The sequence below is a fragment of the Pagrus major genome, chromosome 16 (genome assembly GCF_040436345.1).
Source record: "Pagrus major chromosome 16, Pma_NU_1.0".
Classification (NCBI taxonomy): domain Eukaryota; kingdom Metazoa; phylum Chordata; class Actinopteri; order Spariformes; family Sparidae; genus Pagrus; species Pagrus major.
The window spans coordinates 29734113-29751163 of record NC_133230.1 but is presented as its reverse complement, the minus strand read 5'-3'; the positions used below and the strand labels follow the sequence as shown (position 1 = coordinate 29751163).

The window sequence follows — 17051 nt, the reverse complement described above, 5'->3', positions numbered from 1 at the left end:
ATGCAAAAATATGTGAGCTGTAAAAATGATTCAATTAAGAACTATATTCTTTGGATTTTGTGAGGTAAACTGTTTCAGTCCAAATAATATTGTGAGTTTAGGAGACTGAAGAGAGATACAGTAGATAGAGTATGGAGGTAAATTTATGAAGTTGAAAATTGTTTCCGCCGGTCTCCAGGCAGTAATAATCTTACCGTTATGTTTTCTCTCTGTAGGGGGAGCGTCTCACTGCTCGCTGTCTGAGTGAGTTATCATTTTCTTTGTTTACCTTCTGTCTCATTCACTTATCCAGCTGTATCTTTGATGTTATCAGTGTCTTCCTTTATCTAGAGTATTTTGAAATGTGTTTTCCCATCTATCCAATGTACTGATGTGAGGATTTCTTTTTTTTTTTTTACAGTCAACGGCACTGAAAATGCTCAGTCTTTGAAAGACAAAGGTAGGAATAGAGTTCAAGTCATACATTAAATAGTAATTAATCCTTGTGCTAGTTATGGGTTACGTCCTACCAAACATATGAATTGCTAAGGAGATAAGAATCAGACATGAGACATGATTTAAAGTGAGCAGAAAGGTCAGCAGTGCCTTTGTTCAGTCTGACTTGTGTTCTGCAGTCTAAACACAAGACATTCATAATGTAAGATTACATCATGTGGGCCTTTCTTCTACTCCCACTCCACAAAAACGAGAACATGTTGAAGCTGTAGGGACCGAACTTGTGACACTATTAGGACACACTGGGGTTAAATCTGTTTACCAAGAGGGATGTATTTTGGTCGTTTTGCTAACAAACCTACTGACTGTAATTGTTTTAAGTAATAATGACGTTACTTGAATACACAAATAGGTGAAATAAAGTGTCTGATGGTAGATTAACTGTCAAACTCTCTTTGCTCCTGACAGAGTTTTCCCACTTCCCTTTCCTGAGTGCTGCCATTGCTGCCATGGCTGTCTTTGGTTTTTTTATCCTGTTGGTATTGCTTCTAGTTTTCCTGCGCTCCAAATTCAGAGATAAAATTCCCAGGTATTTTTAAGTTCAATGATGCTCAAAAATGACATGCACTGCCCTCATGTGACATGTTTTTAATAATGCTCTGTTGTCATTTGTAGCTGTAGCAGCAGGAGCCCATGTGGGTGCATTTACACTGCTGTGAAGAATGCTGACCCTGATGTGGAGGCGGGGAGTGGGTAGAAAGATGTTCTTCTTATGACCTCACCACCATCATGTCGACAAGCTACAGCTGGAGTAGAAGTTCAAGGGAACTGCTTATATTATATAGCCGACATATATATTTGACAGCTTCGACAATCATATGCAGTAATGTGATTTGGGTATATATGGTTATTTGTGTATCACTTTAGCAAAGCAGAGACTTACATGTTTGTGAAAGATGTTCACAGTTTGTCATGTAGCTTAGCTTTGTATGCTTCATTCACTGTTTCATTTAAGACTAAGATATGAGAGACTTAATATGCCCAAAAAGTTTTCTCCTTAATTAGTCCACATGTGGCCTTTTATCAGTCTCATGTTTAGAAGAAAGAGCATTTTTAACTGCCCACTTTCCAGATAAAAATTCTGGTACACTTGACATTGAAGCACTAAATCTCAGTAGCACAGTATTTTAACAGTCTCAGCCTTGATAAAAAAATTACACAGCCAGTAGTTGAATTGGTGCACAGCTGAATTGTTCTCGAGACTGTGGAAGCTCTCAGACTCTTTGCTGCACCAGCGAGTGCACTTTGAGGACCAAGGCCCAGTAGCAACGCAGTAACCTCTCCAGGTACCGTCAGGACTCCCTTATTGGTCTTTACTTGAAACGAAGCTGTGGAAGCTGTGGAACTTGTAATGCAGCACCAGGGAGTGCCCTTTCAGTGTCCTACAGCATTACAGCAATATAGATGGTATTATATATAATCTGCCAGGTGCAGAAGATTATCTGAGATAATGTATTTTTAAAATATGTCTGATGTACTGTATATCATATATATCTTATTATATATACACTTTATATTTCATACTGTTTTATAAATACATTTGGTGTATACATAATACACCAAATATACATTATTTAATGATGCCTAATATTTATATTATTTATATTTATACAGAAGCTGTATTTGATTGCATTAATTGTAAGGAGGCTATGTCCAGTCATTGTTCATCGTTTAGTCTTAAATTATTCATCATGAGTCCTCTTAGCTTTGTCTGCTTTATGAATTTTTTATTTTATAATCATTCATCAAATCAATACTATGTGTCAGCTGTTTCATTGTGATTTGTTTTCCTTATTAAAAAAACACTAAAATTTGAAAATCACTGTTGTTTGCATTGTTAATGATGTCAGATGTAATATTACAGTAGGTGTAGGGTTTTTCCTAAAGAAGTGGGTGTGTCCTAAAATCTGGTGATATGCCTCAGCCAGTGAAAGTGAATGAGGTGAGATGAGGAGACAAGAAGATACTACTCAAGACACTTCTCCACTTCTGCTTCGCTGGGGTCATGACCTGAAGTTTAGGAGGAAGTCGTGTGACACCTACTAGGTGATGAGGTAAACTTCACATGGTGGTGTGACTGATTCAGCCAATGAGAACAGGAATTCCTCTCTGACACAAACCTCATGATGATGTCATCCGTCACCTCTTACTCAAAGTAAGGAATGCAGTCAGACATGCAGATGTTATAAACATAACATCAAACAACAGAAGGTGGCTGTGTTTAGTACTCATAAAGATGAGAGTTGTCAATAAACTTTACACCTGCTGAGATTGTGTGGCTCTGACTCAAAAACAATAAGTTACCAAGACTACACATGATAACAGTTTAGGTGTGTGTAGGCACACCACTATATGTAAGTGCTAAGGCATGCTAACATGTTGACAGTGGCAATGCTAACATGATGGTCAGCAGGTAAAATGTTTACCATGACCATCATTGTGGTTTAATGTAGCAAGTCTAATGTTAGCATTAAACACAGCTTTTGATGAATTTGAAAAGGTGGGGGACCACCTTAGTGATTAAAATTCATCCTAATGAATGGACATGAAATGTCATGGCAACCCATCCTATAGCTGTTGAGATACTTCTGATTTGACAAAAGCACTGGACCAACCAATAGACTGACATCACCATCCTTAGAGCAGTGCCACTAAGATGGCTTAAAAAACATCGCCATCTCAGCATGGATTCCTCCATTAGTCAAAATGAAACGTTGCGTTCAGTACAATCGTGTCCATTGCTTTAAGTGTAAAGAAAATAAGTGCCAGTAATCTCCTTACTGTGTGTATCAGCTGGCATCAGCAAATCAAAAAGAGTATTACATTCTGAATTTCTTCAGTGAATAAAAATGAGTTGTAGTTGATGTTCATTCAACCATGAGGACCATTTCAACTGCTGGAGTAAAAAATATTTGTGCACAAGCTTTTGTGTGTGATGCAATGAAGTCATCAGGCTCCTGGCCTGTTTTTAGGACCTGAGAGCTTGTCACACGGCATATTATCTCAGGTTAAATTCTTAGTTAGGGCCAAAGATAGCCCTGGGTTAAGTGTTTAACCTGGGATAACTTAGCCCGTTCTTACACACAAATTGTTAACCCAGGGTTAGCCTTAACCCAGGGACCTAAGATTCACACTGTATTTCTACCAGCCCTGGATTGAATGTCCATTGAAACATATGGCTTATGGTTTCACACTGGCACCTTGTAGCCTTGTGTTTATTAGTCAATTTTCAGGGGATAACCCCACAGACTCAGGGCTAACCCTGCTCTGGCACTGGCTTGGATTTGACTTCTGAAGCTGTGTTGTCTCATTGATGAATCTGTTTGAATGGTTTGTAAACCCCTTTGGAGCCAGACCAACATCACTGTAGACTTATATACTACGAGCAGCCGACAAAGATAAGCAGTTAGGCGGCTATGGGAACAGGTGAGCTTTACATATTGCCCACGCCTGGGTCACGCAGTTTATTTGAACCAGATGTACTGTGTACCGCTGAGCACTAGCTGGTGGTTGCTAAGACAACACTAATGTTATCAACAAAACAGGAGTTTGGCGAGAGCAATGGGGATTTCCTCTTGTAAAGCACATTATCAGTGTTCAGTGATCGTATTCAAGAATTTAAACCTCTCCGGCCTGGGCTATTTTTAAATAGCCCTGCAGACTGTATGTATCTATCTTGACCCTCATTTCACACTTTTTGAAGTATCCTAACACATTAAAGATTAAATCTCTTTCATTCATTTCAAATAGTGAAATAAATCTGTGGCGGAAGTTGCGTAATTGTGATCAGTCTTGTGTGTAGATAAGCTGAAGCTGCCTACTGTTTTGTTAAACAGGAGGAAACAGGTCACAGCCCACAGGATGTTTTTGAGCATTTTTCTTCATGAAGCATACAGTACACGTGACCACATTTTGTGATGTATGATCATTTTTTCAGAAATGACTCAGCTACAGCTTAGTGAGGGAAGTGTGTTGTGTTGCTGTTCTGGGAACTGTTCATCAAAATGGATCCTGACAGTAGTTGCAACAGTAAAATCTCATAATTTACCAGAACACAAAGGGCTCAGATTTCAGGGGACTTCAGTTTACTGTAAAATTCAAAGGGGGTTGTTAGTCTTAAATCATGTGGATTTAGATTATGTTTTTCTGAACATCTGTCTGTGTCTGTGTGTGTGTGTGTGTGTGTGTGTAACACTCAGGAAACCATGCTTGGCAGTGTGGACATTTATAACCCTTATAAAGATAAACAAAGCTTCTGACGAAGTTTAAAAATAAATGTATATTGTATCTTGGCCCTCATCTTACCTTTAGATCCATTTTCACAAGTTTTTAAAGCAAACTTCATCTGAAACTGTATGCCTCTCACACCATTGCAGACATCATAATCATCTTACTCACATCAATCTTTTTGTCAGGGTTACTGTAGGTCATGTGAGTGAGACTTGAGGTAACTGTCACTGAACATGCTGCTGTGATAATGTATCACTGCCATCTGCTGGCAGTGGACTGATAGACCTATGAAAGGGCCCCTGATCACAGTGAGGAACAAGCCAACATGTTTTCTGTCCTGCGTTTGGAAAAATATGGGCCTGAAGTTAATTCATTAATTCAATTCTAAATGATTCGAATAAATGTTTTTTTACATCCTCATATACATAAAATGTCTCTTCTTTATTTTTTATTTGTCTGATTCATAGCTGTAAAACAAAACATGAAAGTCAAGGGAGTGAATACTTTTATTTACTCTACCACTGTATGTTACATTTTAATGTTTTTTCTTTACCATTTTTCTTCTTCTGATGGTTCTCAGTGTCGTCTTTGGCATTTTGTTTTTTGTATGGATGTAATTAAATGAATACAGTTAAAAACATTTCAATGAAAGTTCAGTTTTGTTCTTTAATATTGTTTATAGTCCTCGACCCAACAGTTGTAAGCCATCATTATTTATGTGTTTTGGAGCTTTAGTCAGAATGCGGCTGATGAAGATCTTGATGGGTTATCTTGGCATTGACATTGTCTGAACTATTCTGAAGAACTGCTGCCTACACAAGCAGTCCTTCCTTGTCTGCCATATAAAAATGTGTATCATGCTAAATGTTAAATGTTACTATATAATTATAATACAGCACTGACCAGATGAAATCAACGCCAACACACGGGGGCGCTGTTCACTTGAATAAGACGGTGCCACTATGTGTCTGTTTTGGCCCGTTTTCTCCTCCAAAATAAAACCTATTAAGAAGTTGTTCATCCCAAATGAGCACAATGAGGCAGAGATTACATTTGTTTTCAATTTAAGAGAATAGATATGATTTAATAAGTAAACCCAGAATTCGCTAATCGCCGAGCTGAATGAAATGACAACAATGCAGTACAATGTTGATAAAGTTTGAGCTATAGGTCTGAACTTGAACGGTGCCCTGCCCCCACTACATTCTTACTTCCGCTTGGCACGCTCCTCACGCACCTGAGCGCATGGCCGCCTGACCCGAGCTTGAGGAGAGAGCAGCGGGCGTTTTTCAATTAATGACAGGAGCCCAGTTCATGTCAGCATTGTATCATTTTGGTGGAGGATTGACGACTTCAGCTGGCGGGCGTCCACTTAAGGTATTTAACCGCGTACAGTTTTCCTTTTGCAAGTAATTGCTAACTTAAATGAAGTTAACTAGCTAGCTAACATTTACGTTAGCTCTAGGTAGGGTTAGCATAAATGCCCGCCGAGCATTTGCAGTTGAGAACAACCATTAGTTTGCTTAGCTGAGAGTTGGAAAGTGATGGTATTGTTTAGCTTTTATGATGATAAAGTGCATCTCGAAGTTTTTCATCACTATTAATTGCTAACGCCACATTGCGGGAATTAAGTAAGCTAAAAACGAGTCGGCTAACTCCCCTGACAAGTTAGCTAATTTCTGACTTTTAGCTTTGTTCCAGAAAATGACGGACTCATTATGTCCTAAAATGTTGTGGTACAAAACACATTGCATTACTTAATGCTCGCTTCTGCTGACAATTTTAAAATGAAAGACATTAATGCTTCTTTCCAGGACGCCATTATGCCGCCAACTTAACCACATGAGGCTGAACAGAAAAAAGTCGGATTTAGTTTAAATCTCGACAAATTTGATTGCCCTGGAAAACATCTTTTTAAAAAAAACAACAACAAATATAATCCCCTGGTAGATTTGAACAGAGACCGACTACATTAAGTTTGAAGATAAACTCACCAGAATAGCAAGTGCATGTTGTCATTCAAATGGGTCGCCCATAGTGTTTTGGTTAGTCATGTACTTATTAACGAGGTCTCCTACTAATGAGTACTAGTCTGTGTAACATGGTGACCTAAACTATCAGTGCATTTTGCTTAGTCTGTCTGTATGTGTAGTATGTGTTGGCTAAAAAAACGTTTTTTAGGAAGCAGTAAATAAATACCCCTTCAGTTGCTCAGAAGATGATACTGTGTGAGACTAAGTGAGGTTTCCTGTTCTGTTTCAGACATTGAGTTTGAGAAGAGCGCTGAAGACGTGATGGACATGGCACAGACAGTCCAGGGTGAGTAGCAGAAGCTGTCTGATGGGTTCAGTTATTAAAGAGAGTGTTGTTGAATCTTGTGTAGGATGTAGTGAGCAGAAATATCCTTTTCCCCCCCCTTTTTAAATTGTTGTTTTTGAGCTACTACTATTAAACATATTATTGGCAGTGGCTTAGTTTAAAATATTGCTACAAAAATAAAACATTTTATTTGCTTTTGGCTCCAATCACTTTATTATTTTGCTGTTTGTTCGGTGATGACCGCACTAGTAGGGCTGTAACAATTCATTGATTATGGCCCGTGTCCCCATGATGTTTTTTCTGAGCACCGTAGTCTTTTTCCAATTGTTCCCAATGAGGAAAGACCATAAGTGGCAGAATGCAACTGCCTAGAGACAGTGTTGCACCTACTTTGTACAGCCGCTCTGAGCACTTCTAGTCTAAAATCTCTCTTGGTCTTCTCCAGGCAACCAATCATATATTAGATGGGGCAGGACTTGTCATCTGTCACCCTGGTAACCCAGAAAATTGAGGTGAAGCTTCTGGCTGTTTCTGTCTCTTTACAGAGACATAAAGGCTTATTTGCAGGAGCAGATTGATCAGGCATTCAATGATGCTGATTAATGCTATGCTTTTATCACCCCATGCATTTTGAACTTGGTGTAAGTTGTGTAGTCGGCCCTCTGTTACCGTAATGTTGCTGTCAATGTCACTTGAAACCAACCAGCAGCACTGTTTGTTTTTTCTCTCTCTCACTGTACAAGCACTTCAGCCCGGCGTTCCCAAGCATACTGCCGGTGTTTTTCTGCTAGAAAAACACGCCATATGGACAAAGGGCCTAAGCTGTCGTCTAATACGTTAATCAACTATTTTGTTAATCGAATAATTGGTTTGAGTAATTTTTTTAAGAAAGTAAAAATGATCTGATTCCAGCTTGATAAATGTTTATTTTCCGGCTTCTTTATTTCTCTGTAAAAGTAAAGAAGACATTTAAGGACGTCAGCTTGAGATTTAGGAAACACTGATCAACCTGTTTTGAACCATTTTCTGACATTTTAAGATCAAACATCAAATCGATTTATCAAGAAAACAATTGAGATTGACATTAAAAATAATTGTTAGTTGTAGCCTCATATCTTACAGAATGTCGTTAACTGATCTGATATGTTTTTGTTTTGTTTTTTTCCCTTGACAGACCTGATGTATTCAAGGGCGACCACGTGTGATCAAAATGCTGGCGTGCATCCGAGTGATCCTTTGATTAATATTAAAGAAGTGCTGCTAAACAACATTGCGAAGAAAAGAAAGCCCGATGAATGTTTCCAGACACCGGCCAAAAAGGCCTTTACTCCAGAGACTTTGTCCCCTGACATGGGGTGTTACATGGACTATTTCAGCCCCCCTGACAGACAAAACTCTGCCTCGCCTCTTTCCACCTCTAAGCCTGCACTGCGGACAGAAGCTACTGAGATGAAACAAACTGTGCACCTCCACACAGAGCCTGATTTTGATGGTGACGTTGACAGCATCTTGTGCCTCAATCCCAGTGCTGGTCCCTCTGGAAGATCGTTTGACAATCCAGAGGAATGCAAAAGTCCCAGGAGCAACAAGTTTCAAAAGGCACTCTTAATCACAGAGGAACACAAACAAGAGATGGAAAGAGAAGATGACAGGGGATATTTATCTCTGTCAATATCGCCTCAACTGAAGGAGCCCCATTCTGAAAGTTCATCTTTGCTAAGTTGTCATAAACGAGCTGCGCTGTCTGGATCAGACAACTCCTTCACAATTAATGACTTGGATCCTATTGTAAGTGGCCCACTGTTGCCATCAGTGAGCTCAACTGTAGAGCATTTAAAAGATGATGTTGACGTGTGGGATATTGGTCTCCCCATCTTTGAGTCTTCTCTGTGTCACAACCTCACTGTGAAATGTAATGCTGCTGGTGAGCGGAGTATAGAGGTGTCAGAGGAGGTGCGGGGAGGAATGGAGGAGCCTTTCCCTGTGTGTCAGGCCACACTCGGTGAAGAGGAAGCCTCTTTGGACACCAGTTATGAAACAACTTTACCTCTCAATGTAAAGGTAAGTGTTACAGCTGATGTGCTGTGGTCGTCCACACATGCAGTCGTGTTTGTCTTGTTCATTTTGTACACTATAGTGTGCATGCTTAATGTTCACACACACAACCTCTGCTTTTTCAAGGTGAAGTCAGTTGTCGTGCCTGTCAGTCAGCTGCGTTCTGGCAGTAAACCTGCATCTCCTCTTCTGCCAACCAAGCAAAGCCCAAAGGCGAGCAGAGTTTACCAGACCCACCAATGTGTCAACAGTGCCAGGAGTCAAAGGTACTGTGGTGGTGGTGTCTGTCAGCTGTAGGGGGAGCAGTATGACCATGTAAAGTCCAATGTTGAAGTTTTGGCTGTGGCTTGCAGTGGTTGTAAGGGCAACTGTCCTTGATAAGTCTCATATGTTCACCTGTCTGCCTTTTTGTCATCATTTTCTATAGGCCTATATTAACTGTGTATGACTGATTTTGCTTTCACTACACTTGTGGAATGCTGTGTGACTGGCTTAATTTTGTCAAGAATGCACGTATAGAGGTATTGTTTGTTTGTGTTTGTCTGTTACCCAGGCCGGTGAACTTGGACCGAGAGGTGGACTTGGAGCGTTATAAACGGTTGTATTTCCATTCAGTCTCCAGACACTTGAATGAGAATTCTGGAGCAGGTCAAGGTATGACCCTGATCTCTACCAGGGAACCACACTGAGACAGTCTTTAATGGGACTTTACATAGCAATGTAGTACTTTGATGCACTAATAATGTGAGAATGGTGCTGAATGATGTTTGTTTGGTTGTGAATCATGTTTAGTTTTGTTCTCATGTTCTTGTGGTTTAGGGGTGTCACAACATTTTGTAGACCGATTTCTAAATATACATTTTTATTTTTTTAAAAAAGCGCAATGTCAAGATGTCATGAAGGAGCTGCTAAACCTGATGACCCATGTTGCTGACCAGGCACGAGGCCCTAATGGCACACAGTGGCAGCATCCCTCTGACCTTACAAGCAGGTACATCATTCAGATTGGGTTTCACTGTAGTTATGAAGATGTGTGGATTTAAAGTAGTCATAAGACAGAATTGTTTCGAACAATGTAAAATTTGTCCCTTCGATTTGTGCTTACTTTCAGAAACTACCAACGACGATTTGGAAACATGATGCCAACAATGGCCCTCCATGAATGGCAGGCCAAGAACTGCAAGATGCACAAGCGCTTTGCAAAGGTTCAAACGATTTTCAAACGGAGTCCATTTCCGTAAACTAGGAGTTGTAATTCTTCTTTTATTGTTAACCAGTTGCACTTCACCTCATAAGAGTACAAGGGGGCCTCATCAGTGTTTGTACTGTTTTTCTCTTTGGTGTGTAGTTTTGGTTTGTCAGTTTGGGTCTTTCATATAATTATTTAAACTATGCATGTCCTTGTATGTGAATATTTATGCATGTTTTAAGGGGTTTTGGTGTTGTGAGAATTATGCAGAGGAGCAAGCACTATTGGGTTTCAAGCACCCTGCCTTTTACTCTATTTGAAATTGTCCGTTTTATTGTGTATTTAAGTACATTTTGTACATTTCATTGAGTGTGAAGGTGTTAATCACTCATGTTGCAGCTAGCTGTATTAACAGACATATCAAAGTGTTAAGGTGAAGCCCGTTGTTAAGTTGATTGAAGTTATGGTTCATTGTAAAGCAGTGTAATATGTTATGTAATTCATATTGTGGTATGATATACATGTTTTGTGTTGGCAGGAAGTGATAAAGGTTGATTCACCCACATCATATAAACATTTATAAGCCACACCTTTAAATTATAATAGGAGAATTGAGTCCATTAATAATGTTGTGGTTAATCAGGATTATCTACTGACTTCTGGATATTTTATTGCTTTAATTATACATTTGGGGGGAAAAAATAGGAAAACTGTTTACAAGTCTGTAAATTGTCCTCAGAAACCCTGTTAAGTATGTCAGAAGTAAGGCCACAAACAAAACTCATCTCTAACCCCCTTTGTGTGGTTTCAGCAGATGTCTTTGGTGGAGATTTCAAAACCTGACCACTAAAACTACCAAACACTACTACTAGGTGGTTGAATGGCAAAATGTTTGTAGTGATTTGTGTGAACTGACCTCGTTGATTGTAGAGCAGCAGTAACCACAATGTCCTCTGTGCACTGATCTCATTTAAACTCTGTAACGTAAGAAAAGTGCCAGATAAGTTGACTGATTATCTCTCTACGTTGAGCCAGAGCAGGACTGTTTGTGTCGCTGCTGGTATTAATGTTTAATAAATAATGCTGCATTTTCAGCTTTGCAGTATCTGAGTACTGTGCACAGGTACAGACTGACAGGAGTGACCTCAGCAATAATGCATGGAATTTATCAGCATGGCTCCCATTGAATTAACGCAGATTGTTAAAGTAATCCTGTCTGTACGGATAGTGGGGCATCCTGTCCCTGGCCAGCCATCCAGAAGGCAGAGGTATGTGGGTGCCAGTGACGGCCTCGTGACACATGCTGTGCAGACTGCAGGGCACGTGTGCAGCCGAGCAGCCAGAGCACCTCTACACCTTGCAACAATGTTTTGCTCCCCTCTGGAGCGATGAGCTGGATCATCAGCAACAGCGTTTGTGTTTATCTGACATGCCTCACAGTTTTTCAGTGGCTGTGTTGGACTTTGTCAAAACAATCTGCGCTACGAAAAACAAAAGACTATGCAAGATACAAGTCATGCATGTCGGCTACAGAATCTGCAGCGCCTCATTTCTGCTGCTCAGCCAAGCATTCAAACAAACGATTGCTCTTGTATTGATGCATGGACAAAACAAACATGACCTAATGTGAGACCTGAAGATCTGAGTGATTTGTTGTGTTTTGCTCTTAAGGTCTCATTGATTTTCTAATTCATTACAAATTCAGGCACGTTTTCTTACACAAGGTGCTGACTCTACAGTAAATGTACATAGGGGCCTTAAACCATGTTGTTGGGTGAATTTTTCAGGAGGACAGGCAAAACTCCATTCCTCAGCAGTAATAGGAGGACCAATTGTAGGTCTATGTGTTTTGTTTTGTTTTTTGAAGGAGAAAACTGACAGTTGAAGCATGGTGAAGTCTCAGATTCACATGTATTATTCACTAAAGAAAATATCTGTCTTCCTGAGTTCTGTAAAACTTATTGTTAAAAAAACCAAAAAAGCTGTTCACAACCTGTTTTTTGTATGTCCAGAAAGGTTTAGACAATATTGTATTTTGTTTTGACTGTTTCCACTTCATATTTTTGATCCCAGTTATGTTTAAGCAGACTCTTTGTGGAAAATATTTTTATTTTGTTTAAGCATACACAAGTAAGCATACACCATATCCTTCAGAATTGAAGTTGTGTAACCTTGTGCATAATAGTTAAACCATGCTAGCCCTCATTAAGCAATGACTGCTGTACACTTAACATGATAGCACTAATAAAGCAGTTTGTTTATCTAAACCATGCGTCTTTTTGGATCTCATTCCTATATTTCAAGAACCCATAATGAAAAAGTCCAACTTCTCTAATATCACCATGATGCGTTTTAGTTTCCAGGCACATTTCTATACTCATACAAAACAAATTATGTGAGTTGTTTTGAAAAATCCAGCGTCCCTTCTATCATGTTGTCTTATTGTAAAATAGTCCATCACTGCTACCAAGCAAACAGTATTTCCTGGCATTGTATCATACATACAGTGTCATGACAAAACGTCTTGGGCCTGTCACACTCAAAGAAAGTCTGCAGCGTGTTAAAGGTGGTTTGCCACCACAGGGCTGAAGTGGAATGTTGAGTTCATACAGTCGTCACCCTTAGTTGAGTTAAATTAAGGAAAAGGTTTTCATATGTGGTTGACAGCTTAACCTGTTCTAAACAGATACCAAAAGTGTCTGGATGTCTTCAGCTAGAAAGACCTTGAATCCAAATGATTAGTTTCTTTCTTTAGCAGCAGTAACGGTTAACTCTCTATATAACAGACCCTGTTCCCACCTGGTATTGGTATCTGTCCTGAGTGATCCGATTACAAGTGGCCAACTCTAAGTCTGTACACATGTGTCCTGGGCTACATTGAAGGACTGCTACTCATCTGACGTCCTTTGTAAAACAAGAAACCACAACAGTCAGAATGGTCTGTCTTCCAATTGGTTCACTATATTCGAAACTGCATGTTTGGTTCTCTCTTAATCTGGTGATGTTAGCAGCAAACATTTGTGAACACACTGTTTCTGTAGATCTAACCATTGAACTAGTAACCACAATATGAATAGAAATTTAAAAAAAATGCTTCGTAATGGATACAACCAATTGTAAATCATTCGTACCTTCTTGTAAATTCTGCATCACATACATTGTTTCTTTCCTTTTAAAAAGTGTCAGCTTGTAGTGGCATTGCTTTGTGGCAAATTTATGAAAGAAGACAACATTTTATTGATGGTAAACATGTGAAATCATACAAATAAAGTAAACAAGTCAATATAGTCTACTCCTTTGTTGCCTGTGGAGAAAGTCCCCAGACTCCCTTAAAAAAATTGCACAATTTTGTGAGTTGTTGAGTTGGGAGACACTTATAAAATTGGTGATTTTATCTATGACAAATTCCTAATTATTTGGGCTTTAATATAAATGCAAATGTTATACTTCTTTATTTCTTTGTGTCTGTCTTTATTTCTTTGTGTCTGTTTCTCCCTGTGATGTACATGTTTATTTGCATATAGAGCTGCTGACTTAGAGCTGTCCACTTGTGATTAGATCACTCAGGACAGATGGTATTATCAGGTCTGAAAAGGATCTGACTCCACCACCAGGTGTGAAATGTGTCAGCTGTGAAATGTCTTCCAGATAATTCACCCAACATGCAAGACGTCTGTGTCGTTCTGAACATGGTCAAACACGCTTCCATGTCAAATCACACAGCTGTGTAGGAGAGCTCACTCAAACACATTACTTCTATGCAGTTAAAGGAATAGTTTGACATTTTGCTTTTGTGTCAACAGCTAAAAGAGAAGCTATCACTCTTACACATACACTATGAAGCCTAAGCCAATAACAAAGTGGTAGCTTAGCATAAGGACTGGAAATGGGGCTAGTTAATGTACAGCTAATTTGGCTCTGCCCAAAGGCTACCAAGATCCCTTTTTCTCGTCTTTATGCTAAGCTACGCTAACCAGATGTGAGAGTGGTATCGATCCTCTCATCTAACTCCGCAAGAAAGCATATCTATCAAAATGTAAAACTATTCCTTTAACAGTAAAGTTGGAAAGTAGATGTTCACAATAGCCTTACATTTAAATCAGCAACAAGGAATACAATATGTACAGTGGCAACACAGAGGACTGAACCATCATTTGGAGTTTCTAACACACTCAGTGCTGAACCTCTGTTCTGATTTAAAAGTAAATCTCTTATGTTGCTCAGCCGGAAAAAGAGGGATGTTAATAATAAAAATGCATACAGGGAATGCTATTGAGAAATACATTGCTGGCAAACTTTAAATGTGGCCCTAGTTCAAAGAAATCACCTAGAGAGACAATCATCATTATCTGTTACTGTGTGGATGGAAGCCTATTGATCGGAGAAGCCAGCTACTGGTGCAGTGTTCCTGGGGAGAAATTGATTCAACTTTTGGCCACAGAAGTTTTCAGTGAAGTGCTGATTACTCTGTGTAACGCAGCAGAACAATGCTTCGATGCCTCACCAAGTTTGTCCTGGCAACAGCTTGAGTGTCTGTGTTAATCAGTCAGAGGAGAGGGGCCCCTGCGACTCTTCCTTTTCCCACTCTATGACTTCACTTTAAAGCCGCTCTTGCCTCTGACATGAATCAGTGCGTATTGAAGGACCGAAGCTTGAGCTTTTCCACTGCTATTAAGAGTGGAAGTAGAGTGAGAGGGAGTTGGGGAGTGATAGGAGCCTGCAATTGCATTAGTCATCATTCTGGCCATTTTGCTAGCCTGTAACCTAAACCATCTTCAGTGCCTTGCTCTTTCATCATAAATGTATTTGTTTGAGTTGACAATAAATAACTATTTGCCAGATTATGGCTCTCAACCATTATCTTTTCATCAATTTCCTCATCAAAGAGTCTTTTCTTATTGCACAAAAACAACACAATGGCATGATGTAATAGAAATACATAATAGTAGAAGAGAGTGAAAGAAAGAAGCAGTGTATTAAGAATCACCTTTTACCCCTTTACATCAGGCATCTATACATTTTCCACATTAGTCTTCTCATGTTTCATGAAAGGCTGAATGAAATATAAAATGTATTTACACGTTAAATGCCTCAGCTCACTCTACATGTCATCAATCTGTCATGTTTCCTTTTTACTTTGCCCACACACGTTTAAATATCATGTGAAAGCTGATGAATATGACACAAATATGAGATACAGGGCCTTCCGTCCTGTTAGATAACTCATAATATATAGTTATTTTTAAGGCAGCACTACTGAGTTTGAATCAGCCCTCAAATACACCATTTGCTTTCTTAAAATCCTTGCAGTATACAGTGCACAGTATCACATGTTGATCCCTTATCGTTGTTTTTAGCCACGGAGTTTCAACACAAATGTTAACCTTGTGAAAAAAAGTTTTGGTAGAAGCCCTTCTGTTCAGGATGTCAGACGGATGTCTCGGGGTTGAAAGTTGGGCTCGTAAAAAGTTTTTTTTTCTCCATGCTTTCCATCAGAAATGCAAGTTTTTACAACAGCGCTGAAAGACTTTTCTCCGAAATGTCCGGAGATGGATCACCTGCAAATGAGGCTCGGGATGCCTCATTTTGGATGTGCAGTTTGTTCATCTGTCTGAACATTGCATGCTGGGAGGTGGAGTTTTGGACGCAGAGGCTACAGAGTTTGAGTCCTTGCTCCTCCAAAGGCTGTTATTGCTGATACGAGGGATCTCTCCACGGAGGCAAGTTCACCTCTCCATAGACATCCATAGAGTCCAGCCCCTTTTTTTTAAAAAGTTCAGTAAGTAGATGAATGGACTCCATCATGGCAGTTCTTTTTTGCTCCCCAGTATGCTGTGAAATTCATCACCCTCAAAGAGAAAGACACAAGGGAATACTAAAGGGCTTGTCCTGGATGTGGAATGTAACACTTCAGAAATCTGCTCTATAATAAAAGCAGGAATTAAGTTTGACAAGTGCTGACTTTAATAAATATATGTGTTCCTTTCAATATGAGTGAATGAGTTTTCCGATAAGATTGGGTGATTCACGCCTGGTGGTGAGCCGAGTGATCCCTCTCAGCTGCTCTGGCGTCATTGCAGCACATCTACGCAATGGCTCCTGCATTAGCCAGGTGGAGTCTGGACTCCCTGAGGGGGGAAACAAGCTGGTCAGAATGAAAACATTTCCCACAGGACGGCAGACAAGATACAAGAGTTTCTGCCCGAGGGGAGATAGAAAAAAGAAAAAGAATGGGGTTTCAGAACAACAGGACTGTTCTGGTGGCACCTTGTTAAAAGTCTGATGAGTAAAACCAGAATTGAATGATCTACAGTGTTGAAAAGTGTAGAAAACAGGATGTGAAGAAAATAAGATGATCCTGGTTTGTGGTCGTTGATGACGCCCTCAAAGACAGCGGGCGTGAGAGAGAAAGAAAAGTCCCTTTGGTCCCATGGGTTGGTTTATCTACAGACTCTTCACTGCCGGAGCCATTATGCCCTTATCTCTGCTGCCCCATGGTACAGTAGTCATTGAGAATGACGCAGTCGTCAAACACTCCACTGCCAACTCTGCTCTCTGACCAGCACCGGCCAGGCAGTGCCCGACCCCCCCGTAGTCCTGCAGCTTTGCCTCAGAGCTGGGTCCCGTGTCAAAAGGGAGTAAGCGCTGCAGCCGAGGGACCCGGAGGCCCGGCCTCATCCTGACAAGCAGATGGGCTTTAAAAGGAGCTCACATGTTTGTGAGAACACAAAGTCTTTCGGATAAAGAAAAGACGTCCTGGCAG

General features: G+C 39.9%; 1 protein-coding gene across 1 annotated transcript; it reads left to right on the top strand.

The window, feature by feature from the left end:
- Nucleotides 1-5941: 5941 nt before the first annotated feature.
- Nucleotides 5942-12173, top strand: LOC141010936 (uncharacterized). The gene is made up of 7 exons (XM_073484101.1): nucleotides 5942-6102; nucleotides 6988-7044; nucleotides 8219-9105; nucleotides 9226-9365; nucleotides 9653-9753; nucleotides 9979-10090; nucleotides 10211-12173. The coding sequence occupies exons 2-7, from the start codon at nucleotides 7020-7022 to the stop codon at nucleotides 10338-10340; spliced, it is 1395 nt and encodes a 464-aa protein (XP_073340202.1). The 5' UTR covers nucleotides 5942-6102; nucleotides 6988-7019; the 3' UTR covers nucleotides 10341-12173.
- Nucleotides 12174-17051: the final 4878 nt, after the last annotated feature.